At 28.2% G+C, this 17,363-nt stretch overlaps 1 protein-coding gene across 1 annotated transcript; it reads left to right on the top strand.

The window, feature by feature from the left end:
* Positions 1-296: 296 nt before the first annotated feature.
* LOC116768048 (acyl-CoA Delta-9 desaturase-like) lies at positions 297-2,892 on the top strand. The gene is made up of 5 exons (XM_032658666.2): positions 297-514; positions 638-768; positions 1,250-1,455; positions 1,965-2,150; positions 2,377-2,892. Exons 1-5 carry the CDS (start codon positions 328-330, stop codon positions 2,612-2,614), a joined length of 948 nt encoding a protein of 315 aa, XP_032514557.1. The 5' UTR covers positions 297-327; the 3' UTR covers positions 2,615-2,892.
* The last annotated feature ends 14,471 nt before the right edge of the window (positions 2,893-17,363 follow it).

Genomic DNA, 17,363 nt, shown 5'->3' with positions numbered 1-17,363 from the left:
TCATCCAGTACGACTAGATATAATTTATTATAATGAAATATATGAATTACACAAAATATTATGGAATAATAAAAACATAAATATTAAAATGCCGTTTGTGACAGGCATATATTATTAATAACTTTAGATTTATTTAACCATATGCTTACTTGATGCGATAGAAATATGTTTATAAAAACCATATGTATGACTGCGGACACATGACTGCGGAATTCTAATTCAGATATGTATCAAGGCTAGTATCATCGAGTATTATATATTACGAAAGATTAAGATTACTTAAAGGGCGATGAATCTATCGTTTCATTAGTAATAGTTAGTTTTGTCATGGAAAACATTAATCTCAAACATTTGCCGCCCATAAGTGAAACGTTCCGGGCGTTTGAAAAGAGTCTCGGTTTTAAAAATGACATAAAATGGACGAGTGCGATTCTGCTGACACTTTACCATATCGCTGCTGTATACTGGTGCTACCATTACGCTTTGCCAGTCAAAATGCAAACAGTTATATTCGGTAAACACGATGTAATTTATCTTTAAAGTTTCTTTATAACAGTTTGATTTTTGATATATATATTATTTGTGTATAATCGTCATCTTAGGAAATCTATAAAGAGTATTATGAAATATCTTTCAGCTGCAATAATGTACGTAGCAACGGGTTTTGGTATAACAGGAGGAGCTCATAGGTTGTGGACGCACAAGTCGTATAAAGCAACTTTACCTCTGAAACTCTTTCTCTTAATGTGTTTCGCTAGCGCCGGACAGGTAAATTAATTTGGTGATTTATGATATTTATTTCTATAAGTTCGGATGGTCAAGTAATATTGAAAGTATTGATTGTTTGAAGCAGTTCCAAATTCATGCTTAAATTGAATCAATCCAAAACACAAGTCTTACAGAAATAAGCATTTTTATATTTACAGTATTAATTCAATTATGAAAAACAAAAAGCCTTATTTAATATTATTTTAATAACCGTAATAGTATATTGTTTTCCAGCTGATGAATAGTATTTGTAAGGTAATGAAATTGGTGCCTTTTGGGGGCAACAGCTGTATTCAAAGTTTTAATTAATCTGAAATACAATTTGACACGCATTGTTTTTATGATTTTACTTAATAAATAATTAATGTAAAACTTTAATAAAGAATTATGTATTTTGTGTAACTGTTGTTTTTATTATTAAATTAACTTATTTAATATAAAATAAAAATAAATATGATTAATTCTAACATTGTGTTCACAGAATTCGTTAGAGCAATGGGTACGTGATCACCGTCTTCATCATAAGCATAGTGATACTAACGCCGACCCCCATAACGCGAATCGAGGACTTTTCTTTTCACATATAGGCTGGTTAATGATGAAGAAAAATAAAGAGGTTATCATAAGAGGAAAACAAATGGATATGACTGATATTCATGAAGATCCAATACTCATATTTTATAACAAGTAAGTTATTTAATATTATTAAAAATAAATATTGTTTGTTTGTCTAGGATCTAATTTGATCAATATTCATAATATAAATAAGGAAAACGTAGTTTATTCTTATATGTGTACGAATACATTTGTTGTTCATTGATTTTTGACTAACTTAAAATGGCATAACGAATTGAAATTATCCCTTCAATATTTTTAGTTGTACGGTAAAAGTAAAAATAAATAATGCTGGACAAACTCTTTATTTGTAAATTGTATTAGATTAATAATTTATAAGAAGTTTACTGTGTAAACCAGATATCCTTTACCTTTATATTAAGTTTAAATTATCAATATTCTGAGAATCTCAGAAATCAGGAATACGATAGTTTAATCAATAGTGAAGATGAAATCTTCATATAGGTTCAGATGCTATATTTAAAAGACAGAGGCTTCGTTTCGTCCCAGATAAGAGGCTTAGATTATTTTAATAAATATTTTGTTTGCATATATATATATTTTCTATTTTTCTGTTTTAGACATTTTGCATACTTCAGATTGCTGTTTTGCTTCGTTCTACCTTTCATGATCAACGTTTACATTTTAAAAGAATCGTGGCAGTGTACTATCGCATGGCAGTGGTTTATTCGTTTCCTGAGTATGTTTCACTCTGAATTGACCGTCAATTCTCTTGCACACGCCTACGGATATAGGCCCTATAATAAGTAAGATATTTGTATATATATTTTTTCAAGCAGGTGCGTAATTCACCTGATAGTAAATTATTAATTCAAATTATTAAACTTAACTTTTGTTTTCTACCTTATCTTTTGTTTATGACATAGTCAATATATGTTATTTAGTATAAAACATTTGAATTGATGTTCTGTCAGTTTTTTGAAACATATTTGTGTAACCTCTTATTTATTACATATTATTTTATGTTCACAGGAATATAGTTCCACGTGAAAATCGATTCGTTGCAACGTGCACTCTTGGAGAAGGTTGGCACAATTACCATCACGCTTTTCCTTTCGACTATAAGGCGGCTGAGCATTTTGATCTCTTTAATTGGGGCACATTATTCATTCAGGCCTTTGAAAAATTAGGGTTGGCTTACGGTTTACGTATGGCAACACCGGAAATGATTAGTAACCTTTCTAAGAGATTAGGTGAAAATGCACAGTGACCATGATTGAAATAACAGAATGTGATAAATATAATATTAATGTAATACGAATTAAAACGTAATATTAATATATTCTCAAGCCTTACGTTTTTTAAGTAATGATGTATTATATGTTTACAATAGTTGTAAGATTATCCATCTGTTTAATTTTAATTCATGTCTATGATTAAACAGTTTTATTATGACGAAGATATGTTAACTTATTAGTTCTTATTACGTGAAAATAATTTGGCCTTCCATTTTTTTTATGACATTTAAATATTTTTATATATGTTTTACATATTTGTTTTATTATTATTGATGTGCTTCTTTTTATATCAGTTTCAGTTTTTTAACATATGTATTGATTTTATAATTAAATATTTTTTAAAATGCCACTTGACTATAGTAACCCAGCCGTAATAAGATTTTTAAAAGATAATTATGAAAGAGAAAACGATGATCCAATTATGTGGTTTATGAAAAATAAAGAAAAAATAATATCTAGTACAACATTAAGTAAAACCTGCAATTGTTATAGGACAAAAGATATTGCCAGAGCTTTGATTGAGCCATTGACGCAAAACTTAGCATTTTATCATAAGGTAAGTTTTAAAAATCGTCGACGGAAGCTACTGCATGACCATCTTTTTATATTTCATTCTAAAAGACGAGATATAAGAGAATAAAATAAAATATTCTAAAAGACGAGATATAATAAGTTTGAGTAACACAGAAACACAAAAAATATTTTTAAACACGAATATGCCGGTAGATCCGAGTGTATCAAATATTTTAAGGCCTGAGCCTTCTTACGGAGGTCGTCTAAAGTATCTTGGTAAGATATATGAGATTATCTTCCAGGAAAAGTATTACTTATATAGTAAAAAAGTAATAATATTTTCGGTTGACGTTTATAGGAAAGTGAAATCAGCTTTTAAAAGTCTGATCATAGGAATAAAGGTTTATTTTCAAAAGATTTTGTGAGTCGCTCTGGGCCACACGCCGATCCATCGCACCACACTGAAATTCAAGAATTTACTAAATGTTAGAATGGATTTTATACAACCTTTTTTTTAAATAAAATTGAGTATCTTGTTACATAAGTAAAAGTCTTCTTGGTATAAATTGATTTTTATTGAGGAGTAAAATGATTTCATAAATTACAAGAATTAGCTATTGTATCATAATGCTTCGTTGTTGTGTTTTACATAAAAGTAATTATATAAAAATAATTAAATTAAATCCACGTTTATATATTTTGATCAGATGATATTATAATGAATAGAAATAAATTTAGAGTTTATTTCTCTTTATTGGTAGTACTTATTAATAAATGGTAACAAATGAGTTTTCATCAGTCAACAACAACTATTTATATAAAAACAATTTGCATAAATTTCACATTCAAATACAACATATAAAAATATTTTGTTTTTGATAAATAACTGATAAACTTGATTATTCATCGTATGAGTGTCGGACAAGTTTAACGTAAGCTTCCATAAAACTCTACGTTTCTGCTTTTCCACAAACATTTTATAGCAGCTGTCAGGGGACACAAACTTTTATAATCTCCCCACGCCTGTCGCAATAACGCTTTTAAAACTTCTATTTAATTGCTAAGCAGTATTTGCATCCCGGCGGCAAGAAAACCACTGGACAATAAAGTGTTATTCTGTTTGTATATTACATTTTTTCTAAAACCTTGGGGAATGTTAAACAATATTCTTTCTTTCTTTAAAATTAATATTATTATTTTAAGCCCTTATTGATACATATATGTATACATACAGTTTATACAGTAAGATCTTAAGTAAAAAAATCACCTGAGAATAAGTCAATAATTATGAATAATTTGATTGAAACCATTCTCCTTTACCCTGCGAGTCAGGTTCGTGGATGCATAACATATTTTAGTTATTTGAATTTATCTCCCACAAAATATATTTCTACGAAATATAAGATTGTAGGGCACTAAAGCGTTGTCACAGTGAAATAATTTCACTGTCAGTTATTGCAATCTAATTGTCATAATTAATAATATTATGGTTAATATAAAGAAAAGGATTTTGCATAGTTCATGTTTATTTAATTTTATTAAACTATCTTTTTTTCAAAAAGTTTATAATTTATCTGCCAATTTATTGATATTATTTTCTGCTTCATCTCAGGTATAAAAATTGTCTCAGAACAAGTAACATCTTATTGCCTGTAGAAACAATATGGATAATGTTATTGTGATTTACTTATACTGTCATACCTAAATAACTATGTATAGGTTCGTTGCTTGACCATTGTGTAAATTAAGTTGATGTGTAAATTCAACTCGTGTAGATGATTGGCGGTATTATATTGTATCGATCTAATTGGTTACGGTTTCATAAACAAACATACATAGATAAGATCCATATCAATATTATCGGTGTCGATATCTCAAAGAAAATTTTAATACCTTTTACATAATTTAACCGTGAAATTGATGTGAAAAAAGTCATAACCAAACACATAAACATAAACAATAACATGGCGTAAGTATTTTTAAAACCAATTTAGTTATAGATTTTATTGGAAATAAAATAAACTTTGGATGTTTCGGTACTTTGAAGATATAATGAATTTAGGTGTAATAATGGAATTTTTTTATTCCTGGAAATGAATTTATTTTAGTAAAGCAAAAACCACTTTTCTATTCCCAGTATCTTTCAAACATAAATCAACTTAACAGTCTATCTCGTCGTTAAAAAGGAGGCGAATCTCTAAAGTTTTAAAGCTAGAAGTTCTTTCTTGAACCGTTTAAATTCCCAGTATGGATCTAGATCGTAATCAATCTACACTCAAGATAAGTAGTCAGTTAACCGATTCCACTGAGTATTTTACATAATATTCCTATTTCTCGCGAAGGACGGCTATCAGATGAGCTACTACTTTATTGACTTTGATTTGAAGTGTAGAAACTTTAGGTTCGTGAAATTAAGGTTGTGAAACTAAAGTAGGAAAAGTTTTTATACTTTTTTTCATGAATTTGAGATAAATTATACAGAGTTTACTTTTTATGGCCCTAAAGTGACTTTTAGTTTTAAAAATAACCATTAATGATACCGTGCCACAGTAGTATCATGTTCTGGCGACTTTTTTAAAATTGTTATGTCAAACAATAAATTTCGAATGAATTACCTACAATATGACCAACAGCAAATATGAAGTGTTCTAAAATTCAAAATGGAAATTATAGCACGAAAATCTCGTTGGCACTCGAATTTGCAATCTTCGGAATATCGCGGAGCACTTTTTGACTAATTAAATAATCGTGTCGAAACTCGGCCCGGTTTATCCAACATTCTACATATTTATCTGTTATATAGAGGGAGGTGTCATATTTTGGTTTAGCGTAATAAGTTAGTTCCAACTTTGCATTCTAAAAGGAACACTGCAGAGATACTACCACTGACATAAAATTTATATAATTTTATTGTTAATGAGCTAATACATGAATTAAAATTTCAATAAGTAAATATAAAATGATTTAATGGAAAATAAGTTTCATAGAGATATAAAAATAGATATAAAATATATATTGTGTTCACTCCAAAAGCAACGAACTGTGTGCTCGGTTTCTCGATAGATTCAGAAAGTGCAAGACCATGTCATATTAAAGATTGGAGGCAGCCTATTTCTAACTGCTTTTTGTTATATGTTTGTGATATTAATGACTATAAGAAACATCGTGTTATTATAAAAAGTTTAAAATATACGTTGTTATCTTGTAAATAAAGTAATTACTTGATAAATCATTACTTATTGCAGTTGAAACATTAATAAATATAATGAAACCATATATAACATTTTATAAATTGTATTTTCTAAAATTTACTCATGTAAGATACAACCATGAAGACTAATAAAATATCCTTTATATATTTTATTTAAATTCATCTAAGAAGGGTATAATTCTCATTCACTTAAAGGATACAAAGCTTTGACCTCAGATTAACATGTCGGATAACGTAAAGTTTGAATCAGAAAAACATTATTCTGAGACAGGATACATTAAGGTTATTGTGAATGTGGATTAAGAAAGTAATTTTATAAACTACTAACAATGTCTCATTTTATTTTCAATAAAATGTGAATGCATATTTAAAACTAATAATATTTTACTTCTATTAAAGCAATATATATTTTTTTAATTTTTAAGAAAAATTTCGAATTTCTTGTATTTAATTAAATGTTTAAGAAAAATTACAATGTTACTAGTCTGTATTATTTTAAAATAAAAGATAAAGGTTTGTATATTTATTACACATTTTATTACTGTAATAATTTCCTTATAAGAAACATTATAAATGAATTTTTAAGTACAAAGTTCGCTTCACAAGAACGTCGCTTGCTATCCAATTATCTAGAAAATAGAAGATATTTTGTTTTGAAATCGTGCAGAATTGTATTTTACTTGTTTATTTATTGTTTTTGTTTTATGTCTAGAGTGTAAACAATCGATGTTTTGTTATTAAGACCATAAAAACATCTGCAATTTTAGGAGTGCTTAAGTAGCATAACGTTTAAATGTATTCACGTAGTTGTTTTGTTGATAAGTCTTGTAAAAATTAATATTCTTTACATATTACGTGGAAGACTTAACGAGAGGTATGTACAGTATGGTGATAAATTATTCTATAAAACAGAAGGCTCAAGAAAAGTGTTTTTGCACTCTTAATAATTAACAGACGGTAATAAATGTCCGATGTTACATTATATACAACATAGGTGAGAAAATATTCCGTTTGAGCGACATATTTCCGAAATAAAGCTTTGCCTCAGTCTACTAAGAATTTTTGTTTTTAAGGTTATCTGCGCAATCAGTTGCAATCTCGCAACAATTCGCAACGCAAAATCACAACTGCGTATTAGTAGGAAAATATCAACCTTATCACGTTTTCCTAGGAATGAAATTAAGATGACATGAGAAATACAATATCGTTCTACTATACGAAAGTTCAAGTACATTTGGAGCTCAATAAATTTTTTAATATAAACTTAATTCAGCTTCAAAATCAAACCAGTTATATCTAAGTGTATCAAAATAATTATTATAAGATAAACAATTTGTAAGAAAGGTTTATATATATTCTGAATTATGAAAATATTTGTATAGATTAAACCAGGATTGATTAATATATACAAATATTTTGGACTAAAATGTGAGTCATGAAACATTCGGGAATAGTATTTTGTTTAATGGAAGTCATTACAGATGCAATTTAGATAGAGTTGTTTGAATCAAAGCTGATGTCATTAACGAATCAATTTATTTGGACTTCTTTGTTTTAATATTCTGCCCGTCTGGACTTTGTCTATAGTAAAATAAGAATAAATTTGTTGTTTTCGTTTTTAATAAAACTGTATTTATTTATACAAAAACTATTGTTTTATTTCGTTACTACAAATCCTTCTTGTAGAAAGGAAGATAAAATTTGATAATATTAAACCCAAAAAAAAAATCCCTTTAGGTTAAAAAATATTTGTAGCATAGAACACAATGATTTTACCAAATGAAAATTCACTAATAATCGATTTACGAAGTAAACAATCTTTCAAATGTTAAGTGTTATTATACAAGAACTATTTAAATGAATTTATATATATGCTGATACTACAAATCAATTACCCATCAGAAGTACCCACCATACAAAGAAGATTTAAATATGGCAATAAAATTGGTATTATAATTTGAATAATTTTTTCAATCTTTTTACATTTTGAATAACTGAAGCTGACATCGTCTTCTGCGTGGATTTGCTCAAGGGAGAGAAGGCAGGCAGACAATCTATTCTATAATATTCTTCTTAAATATTGTTAATCGTTGTAAAGTAAGAAACACTTTGCTCAACAAAAACCGCCATTTTTATCTCTTTTCCAACATTTGGCGACTTTGATTTATTTTCAATTTGCAATCAAAACTCCTTACACCTAGACTTTGAAAAAAAAAATTAAGTTGTAGTAAAACCTACATATTTGACATAATTCTAATATTATTTTTTAATAACAAACAAGTAAAGGTGAAGGCGGCAGCTAATCTCTATAATACTAATAAAAGAATGCGTTTTATACAAAAATAACATTTATTATTGTCAGAAAAATCAAACATTTTCAAAGGAGTTATACGCTCCCGTTTATAAAATGAGTACAGTATAACTTTATTATAAGATTGAAATTATATGAATACCCTTATATGCTTGAAATACAGTTCTGAACAAAAGTTCTCATTGCGTCAACTTACTTAAATAAAATTTGTTGTACGGAAATAATAATTGTTTCAAAGTAATGAGTAATTGGGAAAAGTGAGAGAACCACCTGCAATGTAACATTATTCCAAGTCTGAAGTTATCCCTTATACAACTTTTATTGTATCAAGAAATAATGAACAAACTTTTGTAAAGAAATGTTTATGTTAATAATTCTTAGTTAATAACTTATTTTTCCGAAAAATTCATTGGTTTTATATGAACTCGAAATTTTTGTTTATTTCAAAATCATTTACTTATAAATTTTTAAATCGAAATTTGATTTTTCAAAGTGTCCTTGCTACCAGGGATTTGACATCAGCAGAAGGGAGGTCATCATTTAAATTCAACTTTTTGTTATATCGCATCAGTACGATCGTTGTAAAATAAACAAAAAAACATCACATCGTGTGACAGTGACGTATATTTTGATGTTAATATTGAAGGGAGCTTCCGTTTGTTACTATGTAATATAAGCTATTCTTTCTGTTTAGCATTTAATATAAGCTTTAAAAATTAAGTCTAGGAATTGGTTAACAAATTTTAATTATCTTGTAAAACTATTAATTTCTTTCATGTTACATGGTACATTAAGCGGTTGGTAATGGCTGGATACAAATCAATGGACACTAGAAACTAAGTCGTGTAGCCACAAACAGAATCCCTTATCTGAGAAACTTTAGATTTACACTAAGGGAATCAATACTCATGATTCCCTGCCGTATTATACGACTACGTCATACACATTTGAATGAACTCATTGTTTATAATAAGAAAATATTACTAAAACTGACTACATTATCTGTTTACAATCGTTAATATATTGAATAAGAGTGACAAAGCTTTCAGTCTTAATACACTTATGTTTAAGAGTCATTATTTTACACTATTCCTCTATTCATAACTATTAATTATTTGGGCTTAACAATTGTATATATTATTATCATATTACATGTAAACTAACCTATGATTTATGTATGAGCTACTAAGTAGAAGCCTGGTAAAAATTACACCAAATAATAATAAAAGTGAAGTGTCCCCAGGGAGAAAGTTTCAGAACTTATAAGACACATTGTATTCCTAGCCATCAAGTTCCGCAAACACTGGATCTTTGCCAACTAAGCAACTTCGTCGTATACTGTTGCCTATCTTAGCATTTTTAGTAGATTGCGTACTGAGCTATAAACACTTTGAAATTTTGCTTATTACAGTCGTTTCTTTATTTAGATATAAAATACAATGTGATAGAGTAAGAATATATTATATCGTAAAAATAAAACTAAGTTACTCTATAGGTATGTTGAGTTTTTAATAAAATAAACTTTTATGAGTTATAAATTGACTAATGATCTTATATTTTGCTCGACGGTTTATGTAAGAATTTACAGTAGACAGCTACATTTTAAGAAATGATTAATAAGGATAACGCTTAAATGAAACCAAGTTGTTCCTTTGGGAACATGTATTAAAGAAATAATAAAAAACGCTTAGTATCTGAAAGGTTTGTTTTCATTTAAATGTGTAAAGACGAGAAAATCTTATTCGGCTTCTTTGTGAATCGTAATTTCTTATATTTGATTATAACGTAATGGACATTCGAAAGTATTGGATTAGAGATGAAAAAATATTTGATAAAAGACAACTGGGAGGAAAGTTAAGAATATGGTAAGCACGGTCGAAACAAAAAACACTTGTTTAAAATAAGAAGTATACTTATAAAACTGCTAAGTTTCTGAAATGCATATTTTATGAAAAAGTTTTTCCAAACATTCCCTTTTTTTAATAATAATTTGTCATAATACATTGGACATGGCGTAATTTAGTTTTGATAAAACATTAAATAAAAGCAATAACTGTTTTATGGCTTTTTTTATTTTATTTTTGTTTATTTTTATAATTTTTTCTTCAACAATTTCACTAATTAAATATCCGTCTACATTTATATGTACACCATACCTAAGGTAAGAGAGAATGAGATATATCTTTGAATACTACATCTTATATGATGAGCTACGTTTATGCGATAAGACTAATGGATGAGACTTTAGTTGAATAATAATAATGGTAATTTTTGTCTTTTTGTGAACATCAAGAACAATATACAAAAGAAACCTCATAAAATGTATACATTTTGGATATTGACAAATTGAACATTATAAATGTAGAAACCAAACAGGTTAAGTTAAAGTTTATTAAAGTATCTACAAAATTTTCCTTTTTATGTGTAGTAATGTGTTTTTATGTGTACTGATTAATAGAATCTTTTGATGAAATATTTTAAGAGGATTAAACAAAAAAAGATTTGATAGGTTGAGTTTTAACATAGCTGGCGAAGATACATATACACAAGGAGGCCCTATTTAATTTGATTCTTACGAGATTAATTATAGTGTAGTGCGTATGAGGAATTCCTATTTCACAAATCAAATGATATGATATGTGGTCACGAGATTAATTATGCTAGTGACGATGATGTCACTTGCATGCTTCTTGTCTCAGGCAATAAGTGTCTGTACCAAGTAAGCCATAATTCTATTTTAATTACATTACAGTAAAATTGTTTCTTGTTATTTTGTTTCTATTAATGTCTTGATAAGTAAATAAATTATATTAAACTTATTATTTTTAGTAGCATACCTATCACATACAAGAAATTATAAAATATTCAGAGTTTTAAACGAAATCATTTTGTTTAAATGCGGTATCATTATAAGAAAGTAAGTAGGACGACCTCGCCCCAAAACCTAAGTGTTAAAAAATCTGCCATACCGTAATATGAAAAATAATCTCACAAAATTCTAGTGGAATATTTAATGCTATATTTAGGATTTTTCCAATGGAAAAACTCATTCGTATTCGAGTCAAGCAGACTAAGTTTTGACACAAAATTTAAATTTGAGAAAAAAATTAATTACATGCCCCAGAAGTTTATTATTGATGCGCAATGTGTGTACTTTACAAATAATTTATTTTATTGTGTCTTGGTTCCGTTTTTGCTGTCAAAGAAATGTTTAATAAAAATAACTAATTTGCTCTCATAAATGATTCAACTACGTCATACGGTAATTAACGAATATTTTGTGATGAAACCTCTATTATGGTTTTAAAAATAAAATTAATATGACATAAAATAAAAATGAAAGAAGATTTCGTTTATTAAAATAATTAATTCCTTTTGCATAAGTGATGTACATGTAGCTTAAATCTGTTAGAAATTAAAGCAGTCAAGATTTATACAATTTATGAATCTCGATTACTAAGTTAAAAAATTTACAAGTTTTTCTGAACGATTTGTTACCTTAATGAAAAAATTAATCAGCTCCTCATTTAAAATTATTGGTCTAAACTTGGGTAAAATTTGCTTGTAGAACATGAAATTAAATTATGTTTGATTAAATTAATAATTATATATAGCAGAGCAAATAAATTTTATATATGTAATTAATAAGCAAGAATGGTTAAAATTATCAGATGTCACCTGCATGACCACCTGCGTAGCCACCAATATAAGTGCACAATGAGTTTTGTTTGGAATAAATAGAGGCGAGAATACAGATTAAAAACTCCTTCCCAGTGACGCTGTCTAAGCCATTAGGGTATACAGCTACAGTGAAGTCAAAACTAAAAAAATATTGAAAACATTTTCACCCGTGCCGTTGCAGGGAACCCATCTCTTCGAATTACAGATTCGTGGAACCGTTTTCGAGGTTACCTTCAATAGCCTGAAGACAGTCAAGAAGAAAGATATTGGTCAGTTACACTAACGTGACTCTTTCTAAAGTAAATGAACTGGTAATAAATCCAACATACATATATTAATTTCAGATTCTAATTTGAAGTTAGATTTAAAAATATTAAGATTAACTTCAATAGGATTTAAACGTAATGTGTCTACTATGATGAAGCAAGCATTTCGAAAATCACCGATCAAAATCCTGTTTATACAATGAATTTGTTATTTATATCAAAAAAATTTTAAATGCTGATTAAAATCCAGTTCAATATCGCTTACTTGTAAAAATAATATTATATTTGCAATTATTATCATATTTTATTATATTAAATTCTAAGATTTCCAAAAAGAAGTGGCGAAATACATTGCTATTCATATCAGTAGCTATAGGAACACATTCACAGCAATAGCGCCCATCTTGGCATCTAAGATAATCACGTCCCAGCAATTTCCTACGCAGTCAAGTACTGGGTGGAAGCGGACAACCACAGTCTAATTTCATCATTGTAGTCAGTTTTCAACGGACTCTTACAAAAACTCTCAATATTTTGCATCTTATGTTTTAAAAATCAACATAGATTAATAATTATGACATTATTCGCTTTTACAGCATTAAATATCTAAGTGTAAATAATGATAATCAAGAATTAAAAGAAAAGATATCACACTCGTTTTTGCCTTTATCTTCGTCCGCGTGAACTTCAAAGAAAGACTTAAAGAGAAGTTTAAAAATGTATAAAATAATATTTATTGCAATTAACTGCCAGCCAAACAGCTCTAGTTTGTGTCAAGTTACTTTATACACAATACAACTATCTCGTCTTGATTCTGCAGTAGCTACATGGATTTCTAGGATAAATTATAGCTTATGTCTACTTCTAATGTCTAAGCTACCTAACCATTTTTTCTTTCAAAATTCTTTATCTACTTTTAGTGTAAAAGAGCAACAAATATTCACATATCTGTACTAGGAAGTTCGTTATAGAATTCATTCCGTCATGACGTTATAAGTAAGTGCACAGTAAAGTTTAAAGTAGATTTTGTTTTACATTCAAACATTAAAACATTTTTCGAGTTATTCACAAAGTAATTTGAAAATAACTAGTCCATGATGGACTAGTTATTTTGTGGTCCAGTTGGGGAGCTGTCCATTATCTTGGATATGCCGCCATATTGGATTAAGAATAAAGTCACAAAGTAGGACATTATACATTATCCTAACTAAGCAAGTGTCACTAATTTGAGTTCAATCAGTTGATCATCTGGTAGCAGTTAATATAAAATTAAGTCACCTATCTAACTATCCATAATACAATGCTGTATTAAAATAAATAAATTTATGTTTTTTGAGCGGATGTTGGTAATTGGCTGTTGTATCTGATGTCACCGTTTAGTAAATACTTGCAGTTAGTTTATCCAGGCCCTCCATAAAAAAACATTGTCTGCTTTATAACCACGAGTTACCGTAATCCCAATATCTATTTATGATAAATTTATGGTTCAATATCATTTTTTTGCTTATTTAAGCTTTAAACTATTTATAATGTTCATCAAAAAACACCATCACTTGACGCTGGTTGGTCAACCTGCAATGGGTTGTGCATAAATAACTAGATTAGGGAAAGATACAAACACTATAAGACAAGTAAGATATGTATTTTTATTTACTAAATATCTGAATGAGAATTATACAATAACTTTACACAAGAATATATTGTTATGTTTTTATGCATTCATTACAATTACAAACTGTTATGATATACATCCGGCAACGTAGTTTGCTGTCCCGTTGATAAATTGATGTCCACTGTGACATATTAAATAAGGATAAACCCACAATTTCCCTTTTTCCTTAGTTTTTAGTAGCGGTCGCGGTGACTGACGTTTGCAATCCTTCACAGGAAGATTTACGTCTTGAGGTTTACAGAGATAGAACTTAATAAGACGGTTTTTTGACATCTAACTACTAATTTGAACACTTTTATTTTTATTTAAACAATGTTAAAATCTTCCATTATGAACGTTTTGTGATGTTTTTCGATAAGCAACTTTTCGTGAATACAAGATTTTGTAATTATCGTTGCTGCTTATTTATTCATCACAAACTTTTAAAACAGAATATTATAAATAATGTTTGAAAATTCTTTTTATATCAATCGTTTATAAAAGATTCTGGAATAATAACAAAACCAATGCTGAATCAGTAATTTGCCCGGGATAATCTACAATGATATTTTGCTGTCGTATCCAAAGCCGTTATCATTAATCAAGCTTGTTCAACAGTTCTCGTTCGCTTCTCCACGTATTTAACTCAATAAACGTCGATATGCGAGACCAATTAGCATTTCAAAACAGTGAGTACAGTTGTAAGAGGTGTACTAATTTAAGGTGAATGACAACGAACATAGGGGTATTTCGTATAGAGACAAGTTTATCTTTTTTGAACCAAAAGTTCTTCGTGTAGAATTCTATAATATTTTAAAAGTCATGATAATAATAAATGTAGAGTTTGAAATTTAGGTACGATTGATAGGAGAGGACGTAAAAAAAGCAGGGCAAATAGGAAAGACATATAATAACGATGCACTTTATTTCTCTGCCTCTTAATAAAAACAAAATTAATAAATCTATTTATATTGATCTTTATTTTGTTCTGGTTACAGGCGTATTATTTTAGTATAGCGAAATCGAAACGCTATACAGTGATAGTGTTTAGTACCAAAATCTTAAAATTAAGACACCGCACGCCTTACACGGCTGCATTAGTAGAAAAGGGAAAAAGGTTTTCATACTTAACGATAATTATTAAATTAAGTTTAAGATTAATAAAGTAACATTTAATCAAACGTTTTCATTTATATCCTTTATATACTTTTTAATTAATTTAATTTGTTATTGTTCCCACCCTTTACTTACTGCTATTAAATATACAAAACAGGGGTGATAAATTCTTTAAAATAACTCTATTTTATATTTTTATCAAATTTTACATAAGTGAAAATTTTAACATATAATATTTAGATACTTGTAAATGTATTCTGGTCATATATCTCATGTTAGTGAAAGCGTTTGATACCAAAAGATGCGAATAAATCATGCTGTGCGATACAGAGTATTCTAGCGTGTTCGAATATTTGAATAAAGTAATAGTATAGAATTATTTTGCAGTCATTTTAAATGAGATAATAAAGCAAGAGCTTAAACATTGAAATTATGTTTAGGTATCATTAGAAAAAATACCATTCCTCTAATAAGTGTATCATTCCCACTAAATTCTATTATTTTTTCATGACTTGGTCTAAATATTACGTCACATACATAAAAAGAATATTCCTAGCTTAGCTGGTAATAAAGTAAAAGTGTTTTTGTAATGTATCGCAAGTATTATCGTATTCTAAAGCGAACGTAAAAAGCAGCTTCAAGATGCAGTGAAGAGCACTTAATGCACTCACTTTGCTATTTAAATATTTTCTACAAAACTATATTGCTACAATGAACTAGCCGCATTACTTAGCTCATATTTTTAAATCTTAAACAACGTGCATTTGTCTTTTAAAATATATTGAAATTGTATTCAAAAGATTTCTTGAGTTCTTAGGCTCTATCACTATGTTCCTAAATCATCACCATGCTGTTATGTACAATTGCCTTAGCGCTACTAAGCGGATAAAAGAACACGCTCACGTGCATCTTCAATGTTCATGTTTTATCAGACTCCCATACTCATTTGACTGTAACAAATCGATGTTTTTTTCAAAATTGCTGAAGAATATTTTAATACCCATTCATTCTATAAAAAAAAAATATAAAAATTCTTTTCTTTTTTTACTTCCTCTATTTTATATATCTATAAATATTAATAAATAAAAATAAATTTACTGGTTTCATATTTTGTTCCTCTGTTAATCTTTTTCGAAGAAATTTACTTCAGGTCCTGTAATTCGTATAAGTTTTCATTTACTAGTATGAAGCTCATTAGCGATTAATGGCTCAAGCCAGATTTTGTCAGGCAAGCCTGTGATCTTAAACTATAGTCATCAGTAGGATATTCGATTTCTGAATCTATTTGTTTTGGATATATTTATTCATAAATTATAAAAGAAAATACGTATTATTGTAATGTGACACTTGTATTGAAAACCTGAAGTTGCCATAACTGGATGACTTAAGGCTATCTAGATAGTTTATAAAGTAATAAAAATTTAACCGGCCTTGTATTTGTATTATAAAAATCATTAACTAATAGCACATCGTTTTTGTATATACAAATATTTGTATATACATTTTAGCAGAGTTTCATTAGCTTAATATCCAAAGTGCAAGTAATTACTCAATTAACATGGTAGTAACAAGATCTTGTTAATTTATTGACAAATTAGTGCCTTTCATTTTGGCGCCGACAGTAGACAACATTCTGGAAACGATCCAAAGTTTATTTTAAGTCCTGTTCATTTTGTATCAAAAAATATAAGAATTATTTTTATTTTAGTGTCAGTACAGAAACCTTTATCTCTCTGTGTTACATAGAAGAAAAGAAATGTTTAAAAATCTTGTTTTATCATGCAATCTGAATTTATATTGTATTAAATGTATTTTTTGAAGTTATGACAGATTGTCACTTTATTTTAGTGATATATTCGTTTGTTAGTCATATTTCACTGACATTTCAAGATGAATTTGCAAACAGCAAATGCAAGGTCACAAACCGTTTAAAAAGCTTTATCCTTTTTAACGTCATCTTTCTTTCTTAAAC

This window comes from Danaus plexippus, chromosome 19 (assembly GCF_018135715.1).
Source record: "Danaus plexippus chromosome 19, MEX_DaPlex, whole genome shotgun sequence".
Lineage (NCBI taxonomy): Eukaryota > Metazoa > Arthropoda > Insecta > Lepidoptera > Nymphalidae > Danaus > Danaus plexippus.
The sequence above is the reverse complement of the archived record's forward strand: the minus strand, read 5'-3'. Positions and strand labels throughout refer to the sequence as shown.

Excerpts from the sequence above, each read along its gene's own strand:
- LOC116768048 (XM_032658666.2), top strand. The coding sequence starts at position 328 with ATGGAAAACATTAATCTCAAACATTTGCCGCCCATAAGTGAAACGTTC. Across the intron at positions 515-637 it reads AATGCAAACAGTTATATTCG|CTGCAATAATGTACGTAGCA; the intron begins GTAAACACGATG and ends AATATCTTTCAG. Across the intron at positions 769-1,249 it reads GTTTCGCTAGCGCCGGACAG|AATTCGTTAGAGCAATGGGT; the intron begins GTAAATTAATTT and ends TTGTGTTCACAG.